Here is a 27,649-nt window from a genome sequence, read left to right on the forward strand (position 1 = left end):
GTTTCTAGTTTAAAACCCTGAAAACATGGATCTTAACTGCATTCTTGTAAATGCATCATCTCTTAGCATCATTAGAACGTATTGAAAAGGCATTCTCGTGTCAGTAGCTGTGTCCCAATTAAATGACATACACTATGCAATTATAATATGCAATATGTCCTCAATCAATGTATGAGGTTAAAAGGCTATTTTGTCATCCAGTGTTGGAGTTTGACAGCCTTTCCCCTTTAGCTACGCAAAGAAAGCTGTGACAGTTGAGTGCATGAAGTGTCCAACATTTCACACTGTTATTTTCATTTATTCATTTATTGATTTGGTTATTAAAGTGCATCATCCATTTAAAGTGCACTATTCCTTTTTTACATTTTCAATGTGAACAAACTACCCATTCTACTATAAAATGGCTTAGAATAGTGCATAAGTATGTGAATTGGAATGCAAAAATATCTAATCTGACACTGAAATATTGCCATAGTATGTAAGCTACAAATCAAGAACAAAAACACAGTAAGCTCACCAAAGTGTTTTCAGGTTGTTTGGGTTTAATAAAACAGGCTAATCAGGAAAATAATTTGCCCAGGAAAAGATATAAACACTGAATAAAAACATTTAGTCAGCATTCAAACATATCTATCCAACCTGCAGAACTGAAGCAGGACACTTCATTCACAGTGAGATGAATACTCAGTCTCCACCAGATCACCTGAGGGAAATATTGATACCAAAAAATTAGCTTAATGCCAACTGATACTTTTGAATCACATAATAAAAACAATGAAAAATGGCACATCAAATCTTACTTGTTTGGTAGTAATCATACACTTTAATCACAGCTGGCTTGAGATTCTTCACTGGAAGAATCTGTTTTAATTGTAACTGGTGATTGACTGCAATATTTTTTGGAACCTGCAGGAGGATAAACAGTGAATAAAAAATGTAAATGAATTACTGCATCTTATCATATGAATGTTGCTGTTCTCCCACCTCTTTCAAATACACGATGACATGATCATCTTTAGAATCGACCCGTTCCACAAGTGATTCGCTTGAAGTGCTTTGAGGTTCAAGCTGTGGGAAAAGTGATTTTTTTTAGAAATAAATGTATGATTTGTTACATCCCTAACAGGAGAGCTATTCTCTGTAAGCTATCATGCTGTTCATCAAGACGTGAGCAGGACAATATCGGCCATAGCTGCACCATCTTACAGTAGATTCACAGCGACAGTACAGTAAATCTAATAATGAATCACTTCACATAGTCAAACGCACCATTGATGTATCAGCTGTGAATCCTGACAAGAGTTTAATATCCACAATGACCATGTTAGTTCTTGCCTGTGGACCATCATATCTGGAAAAAATAAATAAATATGAACCATCAGAGTTCATGGTGACTGAACTAAAGCAATAACCAAAATCATGTCTTATAGCATAAAGTTATTGTTCTTACTTCACAGTGAAATTTAACAATAGGTACTGTCCAGAGGATTTCTTACAATCTCCCTCAATCTTAGCTTCAATGCTCAATGTTTTAGCTCCAGTAGGAGTGGGAATGTTGTAGAACTGAGCCATCTGAGAGATTCAACACAAACAAAAATAAATTAATAAACCGTTTCAAAGCAGAATAACCATAAAATGCCAAGAGAGAAAGTGAGTGTGAGTAAATGAAGCTGAACACTACAGACCTGCACAGACACACAGGTCGAGCCCTTCACTTCAATGCTGTATTTGGCTGGAACGTTCTGCAGCTGCTTCTCCTGGTACAGTAACTTGTTGTCCTGATTGACCTCAAAGTGGTGAGAGTCTCCTGCTGACTGTACAGTCACTGTGCTGGAGCCGTCAGAGCTGAACACTTTGGTGGCGTACAAAGACAGAGCCTGAAGAGCCACCACTGTGTCCTGGGAAATAAATGAGTTCAGTAATGTCACTTTTACTCATTCACACCAGCACATTCAACAATAGTGTGTTTTATTGGAGCAGTTTGAGTAACCTGTGTGGAGGAGAATCCTCCATAGGCATTCTGCTGCTTCACAAGCCAGCTGACAATCCTGTTAGCATAGCCCAGATCAGCTGTCGTGACTGAATCTGCAGTGAGAACAGCTAGCAGCACATATGAGCTGATCTCCACTGCCAGAGAATCAGAGTCATCAGCAGATGCAGACTGAGACCAGTGGAGAAGAGACCCTTAATGACAAAAGACACAAGAGTAACTCAATGAGCATGACAATAAACAATAGTACTGTCATAAATAATGACAGAAAGTCATCAGAAACAAACCTCTTACCGTCTGAAATAGCAACATCCTCCAGTTTCTTGAAAAGCTGCTGTCGAGTGTCCTTGTCTCTAGCCAGACTGAAAGTGTAGGTGAGCAGAGCAGTGGTGTAAATGTTTTTGACATCCTTAATGACGGACCTCAAGCATGACAAACCTTTACTGACGACAGGATCCTGTGACAAAAACAGAGAAACAGACACTGTGAGTGTCATTTTTCTGAGTTTATATTGTGTTTCCTGTAGATGAACTTACAGTGACTGGAGTTTCCAGTTCAAGCAATGATGCAGTAATGTAGGCGGTCATGGTCACATTATCATTCACTCCACCCTGGAATATATGAGAAACAGAAATATAGACAAATATTTAATTTATTCTCAGACCTGATGTCTACTGGTCACAGCAAACTTTAAGAAACAAACAAAATACCTTCATTCTGTTGTTGAACAGTCTTCCCTGTTGGATAAAACAGCCGTCTGAATCCCGTCTGTTTATTAACCATTCCTTTGCACTCTGAATAATTTGTGGATCAATAAATATGTATTTCTGTGCTCTGCCAAAAGACCTCAGGACAAAAGCAGTCAACCTGGTGGTGTGGTAATATACACAATGTCATTAGCTGTAGCAGTACTTTAACTCCAGTGGTAACTGAAATTAACTGAATTAAAAAAAAAAAAAAAGTGCAGAAAACAGACTAATATTTTTTAATATTCTCTTATAGATACAGGATCTAATATTTTGTACAGTCTGCCTGGGTTATTTTTGTAAAGTAACATTTAATATTTTCTTTGATAAAGTTTTACCAAGTATTCTCTTCTCCATATCCAAATGTGCTGTATGCTCCACTGTTATGCCTGTAGTTCAGTTGTCTCTGGTATCCTGTTGAGTTTGACAATGATTAAATGGTTCATTTGAGTTGACCAAATGTGTCTGAATTCTAATTACTAAACGTCTCAGTATTTAAAAAAAAAAAAAATGATTTATGTCTCTCACCGCTCTTCAGGAAGCCGGTGGCTCTCTCTCGGATGGCTGAGGTGAGCTGCTCCGTGTTCTCCAGATACTGCAGAATGTAAATATTGGGAGAAAGAACAGCCATGTTTTGTTCCCCACAGCCGTACGGCATCTGTAATAATCCGTGAAGATTCCTCAGTGCCCGACCCAATATGTCTCCTATAAACCATACACAAGTTAAAATAAATTTTATATTCCAAACCCAATCTCCTAATTTCTGCTTGTATTTGTAAATGTTACCAATGACTGAAACAGTGGATCTGGCTGATCCCTCTATCACATCTTTAGGAAGAGTCAGTGCCACTTCCTCTGAGAGACTGTCACCTATGAACCAGAGAGACAGAAACACACATCAGTGATCAGCTGAGTAACACTATGATGTTAAATATAGTCTGTGGACAAACCCTTTGGACACAGTAACCAGCTGTGAGTCTCTGTCTTTTCAGTTCCTTCAGCCTGCAGCATAAAACAATCACATCAACTCATCATACTGATATGAGCAGCATTAGGATCATGGGTAAATGATGTCTAGAAGACGTTTGACGTGTGCTGACCTGTACAAGCAGACTTCGTGTGACCGTGTCAATGCGTCCTCTCTCTGGGACGCTCACAATCTCATTGTCACACACAGTCTGGGACGCCTCTGCCTCTGCACTGACTGTAATATTCAAGACTCCTACAACACAAGACATGTACGTGAAGATACAACAGACACAAACACTGAGAAACAATGATTCAGACTGGAAAACTCACCAAGAACAGAAGGAGTGAGGATCCATTTAAAGGTTTTTCTTCCATTAGCACATAGACAGGATGAATACTGATCATCAGAGGAGGCTTTGAGAGTGTAGTCTGAGGAAGGAGCTGGAGTCACTTTAACCTGTCAATCAACCACACATGATTAGTGGCATATTTGATATGATTTGATAAGACTGAGTGTGAAATCTCACCATGATGCACTTGGACAGATAGCTGAAGACAGTGGCCTTCAGCTCAAAGATCTCCCCACGGATGATGGAGTAAGGCAGAGAGAGCTCCAGGAAGAAGGGCTGGAAAACTGTCAGCTGAGCAGGAGGAGCCAGACCCAGACCTTCAGAGGACAGACAGAAGGCCTCCGTCTCCCAAGAAGTGATGGTGTCAGGAACCGTGACAGGAACCTGAACTGATCCAGAGTCCCTGTGGAGGAATTACAACAATATGTATATCTGCTTCTGACTCGTCCCCTTTTCCTGTAATAAATAACAACATTCAGCACAGAGATGATTAAAAAAAAAAAAAAATGAATTCAGAATCTGCAAAGCAAGGCATTTTCTGCCCTGTGGGTGTGAGGGGAGATGATGTATTAAAGATAAGTAATAAGATAAATATAATGTTAAATGTACTGATTACGCTTCACATACCCCACTTCAGCAAGTTCCCAGATCCACGTTTCTGGAAAGACGGTCCGAATCGTCACTGCTGGAGAATCTCTGCCGGTGTTACCAGAACCACCCATTGGTGAAGCCATCCCTACCAGTAAATTATCAGGATAACGATACATCACTGGAAAAAAAGTGATATTTTGTCATTTTTTTGTGATATGTATGTGAACAGCACAAAAATAACCAATTCTATATATAAGATCATCTTTTTAATACACATTATTTTATTTTGATATACAGATTTATTTTAGTGTTGTCAGAGTGTTCTAGTTTCAGTTTAATTAGTTTTTATTTAGGGGCCAAGCACCAAAGTAGCTGTAGCCCCTACTGTATCTGTTTGTACTATTCTTCTTAATCTTTATTATTATTCCCCCCCAGTGGAAGTCTATGGCAGCCTTATGAACAGAATATAGGAAAATTATGAAAATTGGCGCACTTAAAGGTACTCTAAGTGATCCTGGGTGGAGTAACTTCCTGTTGATGTTCGAAGTGTTGTCAAACAAAACAGAGGCTAGCTAGACCCTCCCTCCTCCTCCTCCTCCGAGCTCCTCCCCTCCCCCTCCCCCTCCCCCTCCCCTCCGTGCTTCCTGAAACAGTCATGAACGCGCATTTAAAATCATTCTTGTCGGTTATTGGCTGGAGCATGTTTATTATGTTTCGTGGTCCAGGCTGCACCAGTTTGTTTTTATTGCTGTTTTCGGAGCTTGTGGCGACTACAGAGACCGCGTTTTTTTACAGTGTGATCAGGGGACAGGCAGCTAGCGGATAGTGAGGAGATGTTTGCTCTATGTGACAAAAAATGTTTTGGCCTAAAAACACGTGACATCACTTAGAGCACACTTAATGGCAATGAATGGTAATGAATAATACTCTGACCAGCTTTTGAGTCTCTACCAACTCTATAGTGCCACCACCAGTTAAAATATTCACATTTGAATTTCATTCTTATGAAAATGGACAGAGCCGCACAGAAATGACTGAACTGAATTTTTATTTTATCTTTGTTCAAAACCTACAATGTTGTGAACTTAACGTCGACCTAAAATTGGTTCAGAGGCTGTATCGGCCAAACTTTGATCAATCGAAACAAAATTTGGTTTCATCAGAACCATGATCTGACGGTTCATGCTAAATTTGGGAACAGCACCACCTACAGGTCATGAGATATGAAAATGGCTATTTTTTAAAATCAGAAAATCATGATCTTGGTCTCTATGGATTCCTTGTGTCATGCAGACCCCGAGGAAACCGATCGAATAAAACATCAGTCAGTCATTTTGTCATAAATTGCAATATATTTTAAACGATTTAACATACACAAAATTAGGTAGGGATCATCGACAGCATGTCCTGAAGGTGCATCAGAAGTTTGAGCACAGCTCCACCTAGTGTTCCAGACATATAAGGATTTTTGCAAAAATGCTTATAACTTTTGAATACAGTCCAAATTTAGTTTTGTTTCATTCCCTGGCTTATGCTTATTTGTCATTTTCCTTCATTGTGCCTGTCCACCATATTGAAGTAAATATGCTATGCCTATAATTTTTGTCCAATTTTGTCCAAAATCTGATCAGATTATCTGCACAGAAATGACAGAATGGATATTTTATGTTTGTTGACTTATGCTAGTTAGCTTAGCATGCTATCCAGTTGCCATTCTTTCTATTGTCACTCTTCATCTTTCAGGTTAACCATAAGTTAGCCTACATTAGCATTAAGTTATCTTAGCATGATAATCTGGTTAATTTGGTTAATATGCTAAGTAATGTCTTTTTTAGCTCATTCTCACACTGAAGGCTCTCCTCAACAGCCTGGAGATTGTGCGTCAACTGTGTGGCACAGTCCTTTCAGGTCGTGGGTTTGAATCCTGTGGGGCACATGCCCAGACTGCAAGAGGTACTGTGGCCAGAGGTGGTGCAAAAGTTGCTTCTGTTCATTGTGTCTTTCTGAGAATGATCTCATCTGAACTTATTAAATATAACATGCACTGCATTTATATACAAAATCTTCATTTTGGGTTCATCCTCTCTTGAAGCACTGAACCCCAGCAGTAGGTAAAAACATGTCTTCCGAGTTGCACACAGTGATAAGAAACAAGCATGTGATCTAAAGGTTGTGGGTTTAATTCCTGCCAGGTACATCTTTATAAAAGTGTTTGTAATGTTGTTACTTTGATTCATTTTGAGTTCATTCCCACCCTTTCTTTTGATCTTATCTGTTTCTCATGCATGTTTTATTTCTGCTGTTTTTTGTTTTCTGGCTCTTCACTGCTGTCACTGCCCCTTCAGGGCTTGGCCCGCTATTGCTGCTTGCGGCTGTTTTAGTTTTGTATTTTAGGGCTGCCAACGATTAATTTTATTTTACAAAAGTTATGTAGTTAAGTTTTTGTTACCCATAATAACACTGATTCAAAGTTAACTAATAACCTCAGGAAAAAAAAATTAAAAACACATTGCAAAGTGATTTTAATTTATTTTTTTGGGAAATCTATTTCATAACAAACACACATAGCTGAGATTGCAATAACAGTACATGTACACATACCAGGGTATCGGTGATACATCAAGCCTCTGTATGACAGACACTGAGGGACTCGCACAACCAAATTTGTTGCCATCTTCAATCCCACTCTCTGTCAAATGGAAAAGATAAACCACAGTAAAAGTCATGAAAATTACTTTTAATTGTCAGCGTAATCAAGAGGATGTTTTTATGCATTTACTTACGCATGTGCAGTATATCTCTTACGAAAAAGATATATTTCTTATAAATATATATGAATGATCAATATATTAAATGATTTAAAGGTATATTTGAAAATATACAGAATAATATACTGTGTTAATATGTTACAATAATACATAAGGAATTGCCACTTTTCATATATTGAAAAATATGTGACAATATATTTACTTATATACCATTATATACGTACTTTTATATTCAGTAATACACTTCATAATATATAGATGTATACAGTTGCAAGAATAAGTATGTGAACCACTTGCAGAATCTGTGAAAATGTGCAACATTTTATCAAAATAAGGGAGATAATACAAAATGCATGTTATTTTTTATTTAGTACTGTCCTGAGTAAGATATTTTACATAAGATGTTTACATATAATCCATAAAGACAAAAAAAAAAAAACCTGAATTTATTTAAAATAACCCCATTCATAAGTATGTGAACCCTTGATTCTCAATACTGTGTGTCATTACCTGGATGATCCACGACTGTTTTTTGTTTTGTTTTGTGATGGTTCTTCATGAGTCTCTTGTTTGTCCTGAGCAGTTAAACTGAGCTCTGTTCTTCAGAAAAATCCTCCAGGTCCTGCAGATTCTTCAGTTTTCCAGCATTTTTTGCATATTTGAACCCTTTACAGCAGTGACTGAATGATTTTGAGATCCGTCTTTTCACACTGAGGACAAATGAGGGACTCAAACTCAACTATTAAAAAAGGTTCAAACATTCACTGATGCTCCAGAAGGAAACACGATGCATTAATAGATGGGGGGTGAAAACATTTGGAATTTGAAGATCAAGGTAAATTGTATTTAATTTGTCTTCCGGGAAACATGCAAGTATCTTCTGTTGCTTCTGAAGGGCAGTACTAAATGAAAAAAAAATGATATTCAAGTGAAATAAGAAAAATTTGGACCTCTTCATCCTGTTCAAAAGTTTTCACCCCTCAACTCTTAATGCATCGTGTTTCCTTCTGGAGCATCAGTGAATGTTTGAACCTTTTTTAAGTGTTTGAGTCCCTCAATTGTCCTCAGTGTGAAAAGAACTCAAAATCATTCAGTCACTGTTGTAAATCTAATATCTAATATTCTAATATGCAAAAAATGCTGGAAAACTGAAGAATTTTTGGGACCTGGAGATTTTTTCTGAAGAACAGAGCTCAGTTTAACTGCTCAGAATAAACAAGGAACTCATGAAGAACCATCACAAAACAAAAAAACAGTCGTAGATCATCCAGGTAATGACACACAGTATTAAGAATCAGTGGTTCACAAACTTTTGAACTGGGTCATTTTAATAAATTCAGCTATTTTTTTGTCTTATGGATTATATGTAAACATCTTTCTGTAAAATATCTTACTCTGGACAGTACTAAATTAAAAATAACAAGCATTTTGTACGATCTCTCTTATATTGTTCAAATTTTGCACATTTTCACAGATTCTGCAAGTGGTTCACATACTTATTCTTGCGACTGTAAGTGATCAGATATGGTACTGCATGTGTAATATATTGCAGATATATTTACTCATGCAGCATAAACACACATATATGGAGAAATATCTAATTAATATATTTATTATACTTTATACTTATTTATATTATACACATTTCACATTTTTTAAGCTAGTTAACAAAAGTACAGTATTTAACAAAGAGTAATTATATATATATATATATATATATATATAGGTATTCGGCCAATAAACACTAATAGATCTCCCCCCATAATATTATTCAGCAAAACACTTGAAATAACACTTTAACGAGTTCGTTTGCCCATATAATCTTTAGGGTATTAGGTTAGCTAATTTGGCTTGCTGTCCACTGAGGAGGGGCTTGAAGAAGCATATTCATTGAAAAATATAAGCACTAGTTTCCCCATATATGGAAATGCATTATGTAATGTATTATGCATTATATATTGCAGTATATTCCTAAATATTTTTGTTCCGTAAGGGATACTCTCCTAATCATTATCTACTGCACTGCCACACATATAATCCACCTGTTACCTTTAAGGATTCATAGGTGTTGTCTGTCGGCACAGCTCGACGGGGTCTCACATGCAGACACTCCAGCTCATCTTCAACAGCATAAGGATAATCTGACCCCGATTGCACTGGCAGCAGGTTGAAGATCTGTGACATGTTCACACACTATCAGTATGATTTCTAAATAATTCAAGTATTTTCAATAGCAATAATAACTAAAAATCTGTTATCACAAGATTCATTCCCACTATGAAGACACATTAAATCAATACTAAATCTTAAAGCATCTACACACCTTGTCAGTATCCAGGCGTTCTCCTGATTTCAGGATCAGGACGCTCTGATCTACAGCACTGAGGCCGCACAGTGAACCAGGCTGAGCTGAGAGCTGGAGAGTGTTTTTCTCACCAGGAACTGCTTTAGCAGGAGAAAACTGCAGAGACACCTGTGACATACAGTCAATAGGGTTTATTTTAGAATTGAGTCAGTAATACAGTTTAAAGAGGCTCATTTCTAAAGCTAAAATACATACCTTGTTTTTGAAACACTTTTCAGTGTCGAAATTTTTGCTACTAGCAACAACATTTTCACTGGGCAGAACACAGTACACCAGAATCTGCACTACTGGAGCCAGATCTGCACTAATAGACAGTTTGAATGACATTGTGTCACTTGCTACTCCATTAAAAGATTTCACTTCAACCTTCTCATATCCATGATGAACGATCACTCCTCTGGACAAGACCTGAAACAGACAGATGACACTCTGATAACAAACTGACTAGTGCTGCCAATGAACACTGTTAAACAAAAACATCTCTGTAATAATGTACATACTGCACATGTTCTCACCATATAGACAATGTCCGTTTTGAAGTCTTCAATTGTCTCTCCAACAAAATAATACTTGATGGTGGCTGTAAACTCAGAGTCACACTTTAATGGTTGCTCAGTATCCTCTATAATCAGTTCACTTAGTGTTGGATTGTATGGAGCGGCAGGCCGAAGGAGCTGAACTGTTTTTTCATCTGCAGAGATGTAAGGTGTGTTGTAGCCATAACGGACCCCAGGATAGACACTTGCCTGACAATGAACAAAGTATCAAAAATAACTCATGCAATTGAACTCTTCAGGGAACACAAAAGAAAACTAAGTGAATACAAACTCTCTTACAATCAGATTAATATCACTTTTAGGATAACTGGACGTATTAAAAGAGAAGCTGGCCAGTCCATCGCTGTCTGTAGTGAGATTTAGGAGCAGTTTTGGGGACCAAGTGTGACCCTCCATAAGATAAACCTCTTTGTTTTGAATCGGTGCGCCTTTGAAATTTGAGAGTTTGATCTGTTGAAAATATGATTTTAAAGGAATAAATTAAGAAATAATTCTGTACATATCAATGGTGTTAAACAGAGACAAACTGATTTTAGACTCACTTTTCCTTCTATAACTGATCCATGTTCATATGTTTTGGGCAGGTCAGTAAATGTGACTTTACCAATTTCATAAGTGAGAGATACAGATTCAGATTTGGTCATGGTGATCTCTGTAAATAGTAAAAACACCAAAATAAATATTTATTCAAATAAAAGTAAAATATCAATTCAATAAATGTATGTAACGTGGATCAGATCAAATCCAACAGCTCACCTGTTCCTTCTTCTGTAACCATTGCCTCAACAGCAAGAGAATTCTGAAGCCTGTCCTTTAGTGTGGCGTTCAGAAAGACTGATGTATCTAAGGTATGGACGGCACAGCCTGTCTTTTTTATCTAATTATAATGAATGAACACAAACATAGCATATTAACTAAAGAGTGGTTTAACTGGATAAATGGAGGAAAGATAATGTGCCATTACTTGTTCTGTGTAACTCACACACCTCAATGGTTTCCTCAAAACACACTGGACTGGTGTGATGGCTTTGATAGGACAAGTTTTTACGACACACTTTCACCCATGATTTACCAGGTACAGGCTGTCCGTAAGTGTATCTGTGAAAAAGATACAATCAAATGATCTACAGCCCAGGATTCAATTCAGCAACTATATAGGATGAGGGTTACAGTAATTAACTGACACCAAAAAAAAAAGAAGAAGAAGAAGAAGCAAAACAATTAAATTAAAGTAACTTAATGGTGCCAAGAATGAAAGAACACACTGCTCTCTTAATGCAGGAAATAAAATAAAGCACTCACTTTCCGCAAACCTCAATTATCAGTTCCTCTTCTTCAACGCTGACTTTATTTGGGCTTTTTACAGTAACTTCAAACTTAGGCAAAACTAGAAGCCAGAAATTAGAGTTATTAGTAGTCAAATAAGATATTAATATACAAACATATTATTGAAATTCTTCCCATGCAACACTGCAATCGTTTGTTTTTATGACTTACCATATTTTTTCACCTCAAAATGATGTGAGATCATCCTGTCACTAATAAAAACCTTCAGTTTGTACATGCCTTGACGGGCCTCTGGGTTTAATTCATAAGAACGCTGCAAAATCCACCTTGTTGAAGAAACATTTGTCCATTGACCAATCCGGTTACCTTGACTGTCCTGTTTAATACCAAAGACACAGTCAGGATATGTGTAGCTGACTGTAACTATCTGCACTATCAATGAAGAAATGTTTAATTAGCCTTCTGAAAATACAATGATTGCAAACATATCAGAATTTCTATAGTGTTAATAAGATTTAAAAGGTGTGTTTGTTGTGACTGTACAGAAGGTTTTGTGTTCTTACCTCAAGAATCACTGTACTATACTGTAAAAGAGCAAATAGTAATTAAAGATTAAAAGCCACGTTTATTTATTAAATGTCTATTTATCAATGCAAGAGAAAACACACATCAGACCTGCTGATCAAGGGGTGCAAAGTTTGTATCCATGGTTACAACTCTGAAGTTCACTGTAAAATATAAATGTGTATTTAAAAAAAATAACACTTACAGTCAGTATTTCACTCATGTAAATGAGCGCACTGTGTGTGAACGTAACCATACCAGACAACTATTATCACATGTAATGATCTATAGCAGGAGTATCAAACTCCTGGAGGGGCCACAGAGTTTAGGGACCATTTACACAACACCTCTTTCAACAAGAAAAAAATTATTTTGGCTGTTCATTTACATGACAGTCATCCTTATCTGCTTTCCTTATCTTTTCTTCTGCTCACCTTTTCTGTTTACAAGTTTGTAAATCCATTGAACTGTTTACTTCATACTCTTTTACAATCTGCTGGTTTGTGCGGCATTTGTCATTTTTGACCTATGGTGCTACATCAGCTTATTGCAGGATATTAACATGCTTTACTTAATGTATTTATGTTATATCAGCTGTGATCAGGGATGTCAGTGACACCAGCATTATTTGCTGAGGTTTAGCCTTTGAAACATTCACAGCTCACCTGTCTGTCCTGGAAGATAGATGGGTTTATCAGTCTGGATAAAGGTCAGAGGATGGTAAGGCTTGAACATGACTTTTCTCTCTTCAGTCATCTTGAAAGTCTCTCCCTGAAGTTCGACATTCATTTTCTGCACTGATTCTTCTTTGACCAGAGGAGCCTGATGAGAAATAATATGTATTCACAACCTGCCTTCACAAACACTAGATGCATTATGATGTAAATTTCATAATATATTCATAATAATGTGCTAATGGCAGACCTTGAAGTTAAAGCAGCGATGAAACTCTTCCTCAGCTTTCTCCTGCAGCAGTAAAGTGCTCTGGTCACCACGAACCAGATGAATGTTCATGACAAGGCTTTCATTGGGATTGAGAAAACTTGCACAGAGTTTGGCCTCAGATCCTGACTCGATCACTGCAGGAAACGTCACCATGAAAGATCTGCCGAGAGACAATGCTCATACAATATTGTTTGAGATAGATAGGTTAGATACACTTAAAAAATTAAGTAGGGGTGAAAATCAATACAGTTAATTTGCTGTTGATCAACTGAGAATACAAGAGCAAACTGTGTAATGAAGTCTGGTGAAATCAGAACAATATTGGCCTTAAAAATACACTGTCATTAATTATGAATGATCTTATACATGCCTTAAGTTGTCTTTCAAACAGCAAACCTCTACTGTGCAAAACAGATCAGTTAAATAAATACAGGAGAAATAATCAAGACTTATTTTACACAATGACTATGATCATTTATCACACTTAGATTCATTGTTAGTAGTTTATTTTGGTACCAGAACGTTAAATGAAATTTACTGGAATAATTTTGCTATTCAAACAAACACAATAGTGAATAACTACGGAGCCCCTAAAGGGACATGGTGGTAGAAAAAAAAATGGGAAGGAAGGAAATTTTACGTGGTGGTGGAAAAAAAATTGGGATGGGAGGAATTTTTTTTCAAATCTTTTGCGTTCCCTCGCAAAGTTATAATCGTTCCCTTGCTGTGAGCTCGGACAAACACTTCCTCTTTAATGTCCCGCTGGCTGGCAGTAGTGTTTTAGTTAGTAACATACGTTAATAATGCACACAAATAATGCCCGGCTCATAGAGTTTGAACTTGTTGGACTCAAAAATGAAGAAATGCAGTCAGTGCTTATGTCAAGCAGTTCGGTTGGCAATATATTCACAGATTCGAGCTTCCCGGATTAGTAACTCGTGAGCTAAACGTTGTTAAAAACACAAATGAAGCTACTTCCAATCATAGTAACCTAGACAACAAGCTACAACAACCCAATTTTCCTCAAATGTGTTTTATAATAAATTGGTCTCTATGAGCAGGCGGCGGAGATACACGCCTGAAGGGACCGTCTGAAAAGTGCAAAACCCAACACTTAGTTTGATAAAAAAAAAAAAAATGCATAACGTTTATGATTATTAATTATTAAATAAAATAATATAATAATATTAAATAAATTGTAATGCCATCAAATCCAGTAAGCCATTATCATGCAAAAGCTGTTGTATGTAAGCTGTGTACCAACATCATTTGTGTAAAGAAGGCCTTTAAGTGCTACTTGCCAAACGAAGTGTTGTAGTACCTAGAACCAGCAGGAGAGCAGTGATGTATGAACTGAATTTGGTGCCAGTACAGTGTGTTACAGTGAAGTTATTGAGTATTTTTCGTAATATAAAATGAGCAAAAGGGTTTCGGGTTTTGCACTTTTCAGACGGTCCCTTCTGGCGTGTATCTCCTGATCTGCTCATAGAGACCAATTTATTATAAAACACATTTGAGGAAAATTGGGTTGTTGTAGCTTGTTGTCTAGGCTACTATGATTGGAAGTAGCTGCATTTGTGTTTTAACAACGTTTAGCTCACGAGTTATTAATCCGGGAAGCTCGAATCTGTGAATATATTACCAACCGAACTGCTTGACATAAGCACTGACTGCATTTCTTCATTTTTGAGTCCAACAAGTTCAAACTCTATGAACCGCGCATTATTTGTGTGCATTATTAACGTATGTTACTAACTCAAACACTACTGCCAGCCAGCGGGACATTAAAGAGGAAGTGTTTGTCCGAGCTCACAGCAAGGGAACGATTATAACTTTGCGAGGGAACGTAAACATCTTTGCGTGTGAACGCAAAATATCTTTGCAAGGGAACGCAATCTTTGCGAGGGAACGCAAAACATCTTTGCGAGGGAACGCAATCTTTGCGAGAGAACGCACAACATCTTTGCGAGGGAACGCAAAAGATTTGAAAAAAAAAATTCCTCCCATCTCAAATTTTTTTCCACCACCAAGTAAAATTTCCTTCCTTCCCATTTTTTTTTCTACCACCATGTCCCTTTAGGGGCTCCATAAATAACTGCCTTCCTCAGTAGAAATTAAAAAATAAATAAAATAAAAAACTTACGGCCTTGATGTTTGTCCATTAACACAGATCAGGAGGAAAGAGAGCAGAAGGAGCTCTTTCCAACAGCAGCTGAAATTCAGAGCCATGATGAAGAAGCGATAATCCAGGTCATGAGATGAACTGGACCGTCACTTTTAAAGAGACTCTCATGCTAAAGGAGGTCCTTCAAACATTATGTATTGATCATCTGATTAATGATTCAACCGTGTGGGCAATACAGTTCAAAAACCTGTGCTAATATGCAGTTTGTTGGTTTGTCCAAAAATTCATTTGTGATGAGTTCAAGTGGGCTCAGTTCAAGTAAAGACATACAAAAGCTTTACTCTTGCACACATTAGAATAAACATTCAGTTCATTATGAATGTTCCTGACCACATAATTCAGAGTTGAACTTAAAGGTTGCATGTTGAAATATTCAAGCATTTAAATATTCTAAATAGTAATTTTATTTGCAGAGATGCATGAGACGTTATGAACTTCAGTTCTTAGTAGTCAATAACATGCAAGAAATCAGCTTCTTTAAACTACATATAAGTGTACATGAGATCTTCTGAAAACAAACTCCTACTCTTATCCTCATCTACAGAGAAATGGTCAGCTACTGACCTTTAACTCTGTGTAGACAAATAGTGGGCCAAGACAACTGATAATACATCCAGTGGCACATACACCCACTCAAAATGAGTGGGAGAGATACTGTAAGCTGCTGTTTGCATTTGTTAGTGCTCTGTCTACTGCCTACACAATACGACTAAACATGACTACTGAAAGTCACCTAAAATCTGTTGTGTAAAATTAAATATGCTGCTACCTGAGATTATATGCTATAATTACTTCATGTCCTAAACAGATGTTCAGTGCAAAGATTTATATGTAATATTTCAAGACAGAATATTAAATATTTCTGAAGTAAATGTTAATTATTATAGCATCGTTTGTTATGTCATTATCTTTAATTTCCTGAATATTATCTTTATCTCTGGAGAGAAAAAACAATAGTCTGGCTTCCATACTCATTGCACTCATCTTTCTGAGCAATCATTCCTGTATTGATTTAGTGATTATTTTGAATCTTGTTCTGTTTATCTCCACTGCAAATTTTTAGATTAGTATTTTGGATCTCTCTTCTGGTTTTGACCCTGTTTCTGATGTATTCTGGCATTAAAGAATACTTTACATCAGGGATTTAATCTTTTCAGACACATGGATCTCTCACCCACACTCTCAATCAACCCTGGGACTCTAAATATAAAAAAAGCTAGATTTTCGAATGAACTTGGTAATGTTGTAACGACTGAGACAAATCAGACACATAATTATTTGTTACATTTAACAAATAATTTTTAAAGCCCACTCTTAGTAATGAAACATCCCCTGAAAAGAGCCACAATCTAGAAAAGGCCTCAGTCACAGGGCTACCATCAAATAAGATGGTTTTATTGCTGTGAAAAATGTGGTCACATGGAAAAGCAGAGGCCATAGGAAAGATCCATAGCGCTTAAAACAGACTTTCCTGCATTCATTTATAGACTCTTCACTCTCTCTTCTTCCTTCTACTGTTGTTTTTTTTTTTTTTTTTGGTGGATGTGTGTGTGGGACCCCTTCGGGGCCCATGGGTACCAGCAGGCCTTGATCACAATCTTCACCCTCTGCCCGGGAGAGAGGACTCTCCCAACTGAGTCACACTGTAATTCCTTCATTCCATCTCGGAAGAAAAAAGCAACTTTACCATCACTGAACGGGCAACCATCAGCTCTTCCTTCTTCTCTGCATCTTCTGTTTGCCATTCTGCATGGCCTTATCAGTTGGCGCGATCTACACCCAGCCATGTGCTTACCCATAGAGAGAGAGAACTCTCTCTCTCTCAACCAAACCGAGTCAAATTAACTATGCAAATTCATCACAACTTCTTCATTCAACGCAGAAGATATCGATTGAAACTCATTGAAATCCTTCTTCAGGAACTTCACAAACTGCTTCCACTGCAAAGGCCATGCAAGTATCGCACATTTAATGAAAATAAGTGCTTTGAAAATAATAAGCTGATGGTTCTTTTCATGAAAAAATAACTCTTTTTGATAGCTTCATTCCCTATTTCCCTTTCGGTTTCATTCTGTCACTTTCCATTTTACCCATGTATGTGTGTGTGTGTGTGTTTGTTAGATTAGTTGTGTTTGTGATTTAGTTAATAAACTTGTGCACAATACATATTTGGTTCTGATTCTCTGCTTGCAACAAAGTCAATTTAATGATTCCTGGTCTTATTGCACACTCCAAATGCTGTACATGCTAAGAAAGAATTATTTTTCGGTGGCCATGAAAAGTACTTTTTCCTTAAAATTAATAAATAATTAATAACTAACAAGTAATTGCTGGACGAATGGGTTAGTTGATTGTGGTATTAATTCTGCTACATCAAGTTAATTCTATTAACTGATCCAAATTTTCATTATTAATAATAACAAGATATGATTATTAATATTTCCCTTGAGCTAATTTGCTACAATGTCTTCTGATTGGCCTGCAGGTGTTGTTGTTGTTGTTTTTTTTTTTTGTTTCTTGCAGCTTATACAGCCCAGTGCTGTCACAGAAACAAGTGTTATATTTCATGACACCAATTCAGTGGTATCTGTATGTATGTCAGATAATATGGATAATTTGAGTGCTAATCTATAAATGGATCTTTAAGAGCATTGACTAACATTATTTAATTATATAATGCTTAACAGATCATTCATGTTCTTTCAAGTAGTTAGAGTATGTCAAAAGATGCTTTTTTTTAAAGAACATTTTTATTTTATATATCCTTTTAAACAGATTTCTGCAGTACTTCCAGAGGTTTCTAGTTTAAAACCCTGACTGTACATGTATCTTAACTGCATTCTTGTAAATGCATCATCTCTTAGCATCATTAGAACGTACTGAAAAGGCATTCTCGTGTCAGTAGCTGTGTCCCAATTAAATGACATACACTATGCAATTATAATATGCAATATGTCCTCAATCAATGTATGAGGTTAAAAGGCTATTTTGTCATCCATTGTTGGAGTTTGACAGCCTTTCCTCTTTAGCTACGCAAAGAAAGCTGTGACAGTTGAGTGCATGAAGTGTCCAACATTTCACACTGTCATTTTCATTTATTCATTTATTGATTTGGTTATTAAAGTGCATCATCCATTTAAAGTGTACTATTTCTTTTTGAAATTTTCAGTATGAACAAACTACCCATTCTACTATAAAATGGCTTAGAATAGTGCATAAGTATGTGAAATGGAATGCAAAAATATCTAATCTGACACAGAAATATTGCCATAGTATGCAAGCAACTACAAATCAAGAACAAAAACACAGTAAGCTCACCAAAGTGTTTTCAGGTTGTTTGGGTTTAATAAAACAGGCAAATCAGGAAAATAATTTGCCCAGGAAAAGATATAAACACTGAATAAAAACATTTAGTAAGCATTCAAACACATATATCCAAGCTGCAGAACTGAAGCACGACACTTCATTCACAGTGAGATGAATACTCAGTCTCCACCAGATCACCTGAGGGAAATATTGATACCAAGAAATTACCTTAATGCCAACTGATACTTTTGAATCACATAATAAAAACAAAGACAAATGGCACATAAAATCTTACTTGTTTGGTAGTAATCATACACTTTAATCACAGCTGGCTTGAGATTCTTCACTGGAAGAATCTGTTTTAATTGTAACTGGTGATTGACTCCAATATTTTTTGGAACCTGCAGGAGGATAAACAGTGAATAAAAAATGTAAATGAATTACTGTATCTTATCATATGAATGTTGCTGTTCTCCCACCTCTTTCAAATACACGATGACATGATCATCTTTAGAATCGACCCGTTCCACAAGTGATTCGCTTGAAGTGCTTTGAGGTTCAAGCTGTGGAAAAAGTGATTTCTTTTAGAAATAAATGTATGATTTGTTACATCCCTAACAGGAGAGCTATTCTCTGTAAGCTATCATGCTGTTCATCAAGAAGTGAGCAGGACAGTATCGGCCATAGCTGCACCATCTTACAGTAGATTCACATTGACAGTACAGTAAATCTAATAATGAATCACTTCACATAGTCAAACGCACCATTGATGTATCAGCTGTGAATCCTGACAAGAGTTTAATATCCACAATGACCATGTTAGTTCTTGCCTGTGGACCATCATATCTGGAAAAAATAAAATAAATATGAACCATCAGAGTTCATGGTGACTGAACTAAAGCAATAACCAAAATCATGTCTTATAGCATAAAGTTATTGTTCTTACTTCACAGTGAAATTTAACAATAGGTACTGTCCAGAGGATTTCTTGCAATCTCCTTCAATCTTAGCTTCAATGCTCAATGTTTTAGCTTCAGCAGGAGTGGGAATGTTATAAAACTGAGCCATCTGAGAGATTCAACATAAACAAAAATCACAGCAGAATAACCATATAATGCCAAGAGAGAAAGTGAGTGTGAGTAAATGAAGCTGAACACACTACAGACCTGCACAGACACACAGGTCGAGCCCTTCACTTCAATGCTGTATTTGGCTGGAACGTTCTGCAGCTGCTTCTCCTGGTACAGTAACTTGTTGTCCTGATTGACCTCAAAGTGGTGAGAGTCTCCTGCTGACTGTACAGTCACTGTGCTGGAGCTGTCAGAGCTGAACACTTTGGTGGCGTACAAAGACAGAGCCTGAAGAGCCACCACTGTGTCCTGGGAAATAAATGAGTTCAGTAATGTCACTTTTACTCATTCACACCAGCACATTCAGCAATAATGTGTTTTATTGGAGTAGTTTGAGTAACCTGTGTGGAGGAGAATCCTCCATAGGCATTCTGCTGCTTCACAAGCCAGCTGACAATCCTGTTAGCATAGCCCAGATCAGCTGTAGTGACTGAATCTGCATTGAGAACAGCTAGCAGCACATATGAGCTGATCTCCACTGCCAGAGAATCAGAGTCATCAGCAGATGCAGACTGAGACCAGTGGAGAAGAGACCCTTAATGACAAAAGACACAAGAGTAACTCAATAAGCATGACAAAAAACGTCTCGGGTTACGAGTGTAACCCCTGTTCCCTGAGTAAGGGAACGAGACGCTACGTCGGATGACGTGATGGGAACCCTCTGTATTTTGTGTTCGTGAAGCACCTCTGTATCCAACCAATGAAAAGACGCAACATCAGAGGTGGGTGACGTCACGGATCAGGAAGCTACAAAGCACACCTGAACACAAAGCACGCCAGCTTCTGTAAGTTGTCTGAAGCAAGCGCACCAGGTATGCAGGAGATACGGCCACATGACGTAGCGTCTCGTTCCCTTACTCAGGGAACAGGGGTTACACTCGTAACCCGAGACGTTCCCTTTCGTGGGAACTATCGACGCTACGTGCTGGGATGACCATCCAGCCGCACCACAAATGTCGTCCATAGAGACACCAGATAGGAGAGCTCTGGACGCGGCCATACCTCTCGTGGAGTGAGCACGCACCATCAGAGGACACGGGCACCCCACCGTCTCATACGCAAGTGAGATGGCCTCGACCACCCACTTGCTCATCCGCTGTTTAGATGCTGGGCCCCCCCTCTTAGGGAACCCATAACATACAAACAATTGTTCTGTTTTTCTCCACAGGGCAGCTCTGTGGACATACGCATCTAATGCTCTTACAGGGCAAAGCAGATTCTTCCTTTCCTGATCCGAATTCACAAAAGGAGGCGGGCAGAAAGCCTCAAGTACAATGGGACCTGGGACCCTTGTCAGAACCTTTGGAACATAGCCCGGCCTGGTATGCAGAAAGGTTTTCACCATACCAGGCGCAAACTCAAGACAAGATGGAGCGACTGACAGCGCTTGTAAATCACCAATTCTCTTCAGAGAAGAGACAGCCAAGAGAAAGATAGTTTTAAGTGTCAAGAACTTGCCTGACACCTCCTCTATTGGCTCGAAGGGAGCCTCAGCCAGCCCTTGGAGCACAATAGCGAGGTCCCAGGTCGGGGTCTTTGTGCGCACCACAGGTCTCAACCTGAGTGCACCACGGAGGAAGCGTACTACTAGGGGGTCTCGACCCAGCGAGGAGCCCCCTACAGGGATATGATGAGCCGAAATAGAGGCCACATATACTTTCAGCGTGGAAGGGGTTAAACCTTCCGAGAACTTTTCCTGAAGGAACTGAAGCACGTCTGAGACTGAAGAATGGACCGGGTCCAAATTATGCTGTTCACACCACACAGAGAACAATTTCCATTTATATAAGTACAACTTCCTCGTGGAGGGAGCTCTGGAGTGAAGGATGGTCTCCACAACCTTGGTTGGGAGACCAGTTCCTATGAGCCTTGCCCCCTCAGGGGCCAGGCCCACAGTTTCCACATTTCTGGGCGGGGATGGAGAATCGTGCCGCCCGCTTGAGACAGGAGATCCTGCCTGAGGGGAAGCTCCAAGGGAGAGCCGTGAAGTAGAGACATTATGTCCGAAAACCATATTCTGGTCGGCCAGTAAGGGGCCACCAATATTAGGTCGACCTTCTCCAGGCGAACCTTCTCCAGAACTCCCGGGAGCATTGAGACTGGGGGGAATGCATACAGACGCAGCCTCGGCCACGTCTTAAACATGGCATCCAGCCCAAGAGGTGCTGGGTGCTGAAGTGAGTACCACAGAGGGCACTGAGCTGACTCCTCTGTGGCAAATAGATTGACTTGAGCTCGACCGAAAGTTTTCCATATCAACTCCACCACCACGGTGTGGAGTTTCCATTCCCCCGGTCTCGCGGCCTGTCTCGTCAGGGCGTCCGCTCCCACATTCAACCGCCCGGGGATGTAAGCTGCTCTCAGCGATCCCTGGGACCAGAGGAGGATGCGACTGGCCAGCTTGGATAATAGGCGAGACCGCAAACCCCCCTGATGGTTGATGTACGAGACCACCGCAGTGTTGTCCGTACGGACCAGCACATGATGGTCTCTCAGGTCTGGGAGGAAGTGTTTTAATGCAAGAAACACCGCCATCATCTCCAGCCGATTTATATGCCAGGAGCGCTGATGGTCCTCCCACAGACCCTGAGCTGAGCGGCCACTCATGACCGCTCCCCAGCCCGTGAGGGAAGCATCTGTCGTAAGCATTACACGACGACCAGAAGTCCCCAGCACGGGTCCCTGGGTTAGGAACCAAGGCTTTTTCCACATGACCAGAGCACGAAGGCATCGCAGCGTGACTTTGATCATGCGAAAAGGATTTCCCCTCGGGGAAAACCCCTTGGTCCTGAGCCACCACTGTAAGGGTCTCATGTGCAGGAGGCCAAAAGTAATGACGATGGACGCAGCTGCCATCAGACCCAACAGTCTCTGAAACTGTTTTACAGTGAGTGACTGGCCTAACTTCACCCCTTTCACGGCCCCGAGAATGGAACTCACACGAGCAGGGGACAACTGCGCCTGCATCGTGGTGGAATCCCAGATTACACCTAAGTAGTTTGCAACCTGACTCGGGACCAGCACACTCTTTTTGCCGTTGAGCCTCGGCCCAAGCCTCTTCATGTGCGACAGAACAACATCTCGATGTTGAACTGCCAGTTGTTCTGTTTGAGCTAATATCAACCAATCGTCGATACAGTTCAGCACGCAGATGCCCTGGAGTCTCAGCGGAGCCAGCGCTGCATCCACGCACTTCGTGAACGTGCGGGGTGAGAGGGATAGGCCGAAAGGAAGAACCCTGTATTGGTAGGCTTCGCCCCCGAAAGCAAACCTGAGGAACTTCCTGTGTGAAGGATGGATGGATACATGGAAGTATGCGTCTTTCAGATCTATCGCTACGAACCAGTCCTCGGACCTGATCTGAGGGATGATCTGTCTGAGTGTAAGCATTTTGAACTTCAACTTCCTTACTGATCGATTTAACACACGTAAATCTATGATCGGACGCAACCCTCCATCCTTCTTCGGAACAATGAAGTAGCGGCTGTAAAAGCCCGACATTTTGCTGGGAGGGGAAACCCTTTCTATAGCCCCTTTTTGGAAAAGCGTTGTTACTACTTGCTCCATCACCAGAGACTGCTCTGGGGTTACCACCGTAGGAAGCACCCCATTGAACTTGGGTGGTCGTGAACCGAACTGAATTCTGTAGCCCTGTTCTATCATGAGCAGCACCCACTTTGAAACATTCGGGAGATTTTTCCACTCTTCCAAATATTCTACTAAGGGAACCAATCTCTCGAGACTGGTCTCTGGTGTTTTTTGAGCACTTGGCAGACAGGCGAATCACGTGCTGGCCGACCCTCCTCAGAGGATCGGTGGAGACCGCTGCGCCCTGACTCACACTTGGTGGCAGGGTTGACAGAACGGTCCCCTGAGGGCACCGAGGAGGACCCGATATCTGAATCCTCCCGGAGGGGGCTGCCCTCGAGAGATCCTGCGCCACTAACGTCAGGACCTCTTCTTTGAAGCCTTCCGAGAGTTAATGACGGTCCTCAGATCAGCCCTACCTCCGGAAAGCTACGCCTGTGCCGCCCATCCTGGTCCCCAGGATCTGCGTGGGGGAGTACGGGAGGCGACACTGGCCTTCTGTTGCGCTCTGTGCGCAGATGTTGCTGAGGAGCTGGCTGTCGGCCGAGGCTGCTCCCGCCCAGCAGCCTTGGGGGGATGAGAGCGGCGGGGAATAATTTTAGAAAATGCCGCTGTTTGTCTGCGTGACTCCTGGAACCTGTCGACGACCGTTGACATTGCGTTGCTGAACAGGCCACCAGGAGACAGCGGCGCGTCCATAAGCATATTTTTGTCACGCTCTTTGATGTCCGACAGATTTAACCACAGGTGCCTCTCCGTGGCCACCAGGGCTGCCATAGAACGGCCGATGGATTTGGCCGTCTCCTTAGTGGCCCGGAGAGCTAAATCTGTGGCTTTACGTAATTCGTGAATTGCCTCAAAGGACGCTTCCCCGCTCTCATCAATTTCCCCCAGCAGGTCGGCTTGGTATGCCTGGAGAATAGACATGGTATGAAGGCATGCCGCCGCCTGACCTGCCGCCGAATAAGCCGGGCAGCGCCGGGGTCTTAAGGGACGACGCGGTCTCGGGCGAGAGATAGCTCGCAAGCGTCTCTTCTACCCGAGGCATCGCCCCATAGCCGTGATGTTTCAGACCGACAATATTGCTGTACAGCGATGTCTGCGGGCTGTAAAGCCGATACTGCACGGGTCTCTTCCACGACCTCGACACCTTGGCATGGAGGTCGGGAAAGAACGGCAGACCCCGGCGCTGAGGCAGTGACTGAGGGGGAAGAAAGCGTTCATCCAGTTTACTTTTAACTCTGGACTCAGCTTTCTCCGCAGGCCATTCAATATTTAATTTTTCAACAGCCCTGGTCACCACCTCTAATAGCTCCTCATAAGCTGGTGAAGCTGATGGCGGTTCATCATCGATGCTCTTTACATCAACCTCCTCAGAGGAAGATATATTGAGCATCGGTGTCTCTCTTCGGGGGGAAGAAACCGCTACGCGTGCTTCTGCCGCCAAAGGAGAGACACTGGGTCTAGTGGGTAAGGGAAGCGATAAGGCAGAGCCCGTCTCTTCCCCCTCCGCTAGATCCATCTGTGAACCCCACGAGTGCAGCCTGCGCTGTGCCTCGGCAGCAGCGGGACCAGACCCGCGGGGAACACTCGCCTCGGCGCCCTCCTCGAAGAGCGCTCGACGCGATCGCAGCACTCTGAGGGTGAGTCGCTCACAGTGCACACAGACGGCTCCCTCGAGAGCCGCCTGTGCATGCTCAACCCCCAGGCAACATCTCGTGTGTATCCCCAGCCACAATGAAGTGTGGGCAGGGAGGAGCACACTTTCTAAACTGCTGCTTTTCCGCCATAATAACTGTGTCTTATATTGTGCTTGAAACTCTTGTCCTCGGACGAAGAGATCACTGTGTGAATATATCAGACAGACAACAATAAATAAGACAGACAAGATACAGAGAGCGCTTGCTGAAGACAACAGAAGCTGGCGTGCTTTGTGTTCAGGTGTGCTTTGTAGCTTCCTGATCCGTGACGTCACCCGCCTCTGACGTCGCGTCTTTTCATTGGTTGGATGCAGAGGTGCTTCACGAACACAAAATACAGAGGGTTCCCATCACGTCATCCGACGTAGCGTCGATAGTTCCCACGAAAGGGAACAATAGTACTGTCATAAATGATGACAGAAAGTCATCAGAAACAAACCTCTTACCGTCTGAAATAGCAACATCCTCCAGTTTCTTGAAAAGCTGCTGTCGAGTGTCCGTGTCTCTAGCCAGACTGAAAGTGTAGGTGAGCAGAGCAGTGGTGTAAGTGTTTTTGACATCCTTAATGACGGACCTCAAGCATGACAAACCTTTACTGACGACAGGATCCTGTGACAAAAACAGAGAAACAGACGCTGTGAGTGTCATTTTTCTATGAGTTTATATTGTGTTTCCTGTAGATGAACTTACAGTGACTGGAGTTTCCAGTTCAAGCGACGATGCAGTAATGTAGGCAGTCATGGTCACATTATCATTCACTCCACCCTGGAATATATGAGAAACAGAAATAAAGACAAATATTAAATTTATTCTCAGACCTGATGTCTACTGGTCACAGCAAACTTTAAGAAACAAACAAAATACCTTCATTCTGTTGTTGAACAGTCTTCCCTGTTGGATAAAACAGCCGTCTGAATCCCGTCTGTTTATTAACCATTCCTTTGCACTCTGAATAATTTGTGGATCAATAAATATGTATTTCTGTGCTCTGCCAAAAGACCTCAGGACAAAAGCAGTCAACCTGGTGGTGTGGTAATATACACAATGTCATTAGCTGTAGCAGTACTTTAACTCCAGAAATTAACTGAATTAAAAAAAAAAAAAGTGCAGAAAACAGACTAATATTTTTTGATATTCTCTTATAGATACAGGATCTAATATTTTGTACAGTCTGCCTGGGTTATTTTTGTAAAGTAACATTTAATATTTTCTTTGATAAAGTTTTACCAAGTATTCTCTTCTCCGTATCCAAATGTGCTGTATGCTCCACTGTTATGCCTGTAGTTCAGTTGTCTCTGGTATCCTGTTGAGTTTGACAATGATTAAATAGTTCATTTGAGTTGACCAAATGTGTCTGAATTCTAATTACTAAACGTCTCAGTATTTAAAAAAAAAAAAATGATTTATGTCTCTCACCGCTCTTCAGGAAGCCGGTGGCTCTCTCTCGGATGGCTGAGGTGAGCTGCTCCGTGTTCTCCAGATACTGCAGAATGTAAATATTGGGAGAAAGAACAGCCATGTTTTGTTCCCCACAGCCGTACGGCATCTGTAATAATCCGTGAAGATTCCTCAGTGCCCGACCCAATATGTCTCCTATAAACCATACACAAGTTAAAATATATTTTATAATCCAAACCCAATCTCCTAATTTCTGCTTGTATTTGTAAATGTTACCAATGACTGAAACAGTGGATCTGGCTGATCCCTCTATCACATCTTTAGGAAGAGTCAGAGCCACTTCCTCTGAGAGACTGTCACCTATGAACCAGAGAGACAGAAACACACATCAGTGATCAGCTGAGTAACACTATGATGTTAAATATAGTCTGTGGACAAACCCTTTGGACACAGTAACCAGCTGTGAGTCTCTGTCTTTTCAGTTCCTTCAGCCTGCAGAATGAAACAATCACATCAACTCATCATATTGATATAAGCAGCATTAGGATCATGGATAAATTATGTCTGAAATCTGTTTGACGTGCGCTGACCTGTACGAGCAGACTTCGTGTGACCGTGTCAATGCGTCCTCTCTCTGGGACGCTCACAATCTCATTGTCACACACAGTCTGGGACGCCTCTGCCTCTGCAATGACTGTAATATTCAAGACTCCTACAACACAAGACATGTACGTTGTCGTGGAAATTCTCAATACAAATCTGACTTCACCACTGACAATTCAAACAACCTCCAGTTGTCAATATAATATATATAATACTCAGTACCAATACAGTACTACAGTACCTTCGAGGTAATTCCCATCCCGAATATAATACAATACAATACTACAATACCACAGTACCTTCGAGGTAATTCCCGTCTCGAATATAATACAACATAATACTACAGTATCTCGAGGTAATTCCCTTCTCGAATACTTCTAATACATTTCCAATACTTTGAGGTAATTTCCTTCCCAAAGTAAGGTGACGGCGTCCCGTCAAGAAGCTACTATCACTACCTCAATCACACATGAGCACACAGGTCTTTAGCATCTATACACTCTCACCGTCCTTCTCAGGTGTACGCTGGTCCGACACAGGATCATTAATACTAACTCAGAGTATTACAGCCTCACCCCGAGGGCGACTCTATAGTCTTCCAACACTA

At 40.4% G+C, this 27,649-nt stretch overlaps 2 protein-coding genes across 2 annotated transcripts in view; both read right to left on the bottom strand.

Moving 5' to 3' along the window:
- Positions 1-522: 522 nt before the first annotated feature.
- On the bottom strand, positions 523-15,429 carry LOC125249200 (alpha-2-macroglobulin-like). The gene is made up of 34 exons (XM_048161432.1): positions 15,276-15,429; positions 13,112-13,292; positions 12,853-13,009; positions 12,299-12,351; positions 12,187-12,207; positions 11,834-11,999; positions 11,639-11,723; positions 11,323-11,434; positions 11,093-11,213; positions 10,879-10,988; positions 10,616-10,786; positions 10,295-10,525; positions 9,975-10,187; positions 9,738-9,887; positions 9,464-9,589; positions 7,248-7,335; positions 4,683-4,824; positions 4,233-4,458; positions 4,036-4,162; positions 3,837-3,958; positions 3,687-3,738; positions 3,523-3,606; positions 3,265-3,441; positions 3,075-3,150; positions 2,701-2,857; positions 2,527-2,601; positions 2,285-2,447; positions 1,991-2,184; positions 1,686-1,898; positions 1,451-1,572; positions 1,270-1,351; positions 985-1,068; positions 801-906; positions 523-703 (listed from the first exon to the last, which is right to left on the bottom strand). The coding sequence occupies exons 1-34, from the start codon at positions 15,359-15,361 to the stop codon at positions 663-665; spliced, it is 4,314 nt and encodes a 1,437-aa protein (XP_048017389.1). The 5' UTR covers positions 15,362-15,429; the 3' UTR covers positions 523-662.
- Positions 15,430-18,640: 3,211 nt separating this feature from the next.
- LOC125249201 (alpha-2-macroglobulin-like) overlaps positions 18,641-27,649 on the bottom strand; it is a 39,791-nt gene continuing 30,782 nt past the window's right edge. Inside the window, exons 20-34 of the mRNA XM_048161433.1 lie at positions 27,030-27,151; positions 26,880-26,931; positions 26,716-26,799; positions 26,458-26,634; positions 26,269-26,344; positions 25,906-26,062; positions 25,732-25,806; positions 25,488-25,650; positions 20,095-20,288; positions 19,790-20,002; positions 19,570-19,691; positions 19,388-19,469; positions 19,103-19,186; positions 18,919-19,024; positions 18,641-18,821 (exon numbers count right to left, since the gene is read on the bottom strand). Of these exons, the coding sequence (XP_048017390.1) occupies positions 18,781-18,821; positions 18,919-19,024; positions 19,103-19,186; positions 19,388-19,469; positions 19,570-19,691; positions 19,790-20,002; positions 20,095-20,288; positions 25,488-25,650; positions 25,732-25,806; positions 25,906-26,062; positions 26,269-26,344; positions 26,458-26,634; positions 26,716-26,799; positions 26,880-26,931; positions 27,030-27,151 (1,748 nt within the window). The 3' untranslated portion in view covers positions 18,641-18,780. The remainder of the gene's footprint in view (positions 18,822-18,918; positions 19,025-19,102; positions 19,187-19,387; positions 19,470-19,569; positions 19,692-19,789; positions 20,003-20,094; positions 20,289-25,487; positions 25,651-25,731; positions 25,807-25,905; positions 26,063-26,268; positions 26,345-26,457; positions 26,635-26,715; positions 26,800-26,879; positions 26,932-27,029; positions 27,152-27,649) is intronic.

The sequence above is a fragment of the Megalobrama amblycephala genome, linkage group LG16 (assembly GCF_018812025.1).
Source record: "Megalobrama amblycephala isolate DHTTF-2021 linkage group LG16, ASM1881202v1, whole genome shotgun sequence".
Taxonomy (NCBI): domain Eukaryota; kingdom Metazoa; phylum Chordata; class Actinopteri; order Cypriniformes; family Xenocyprididae; genus Megalobrama; species Megalobrama amblycephala.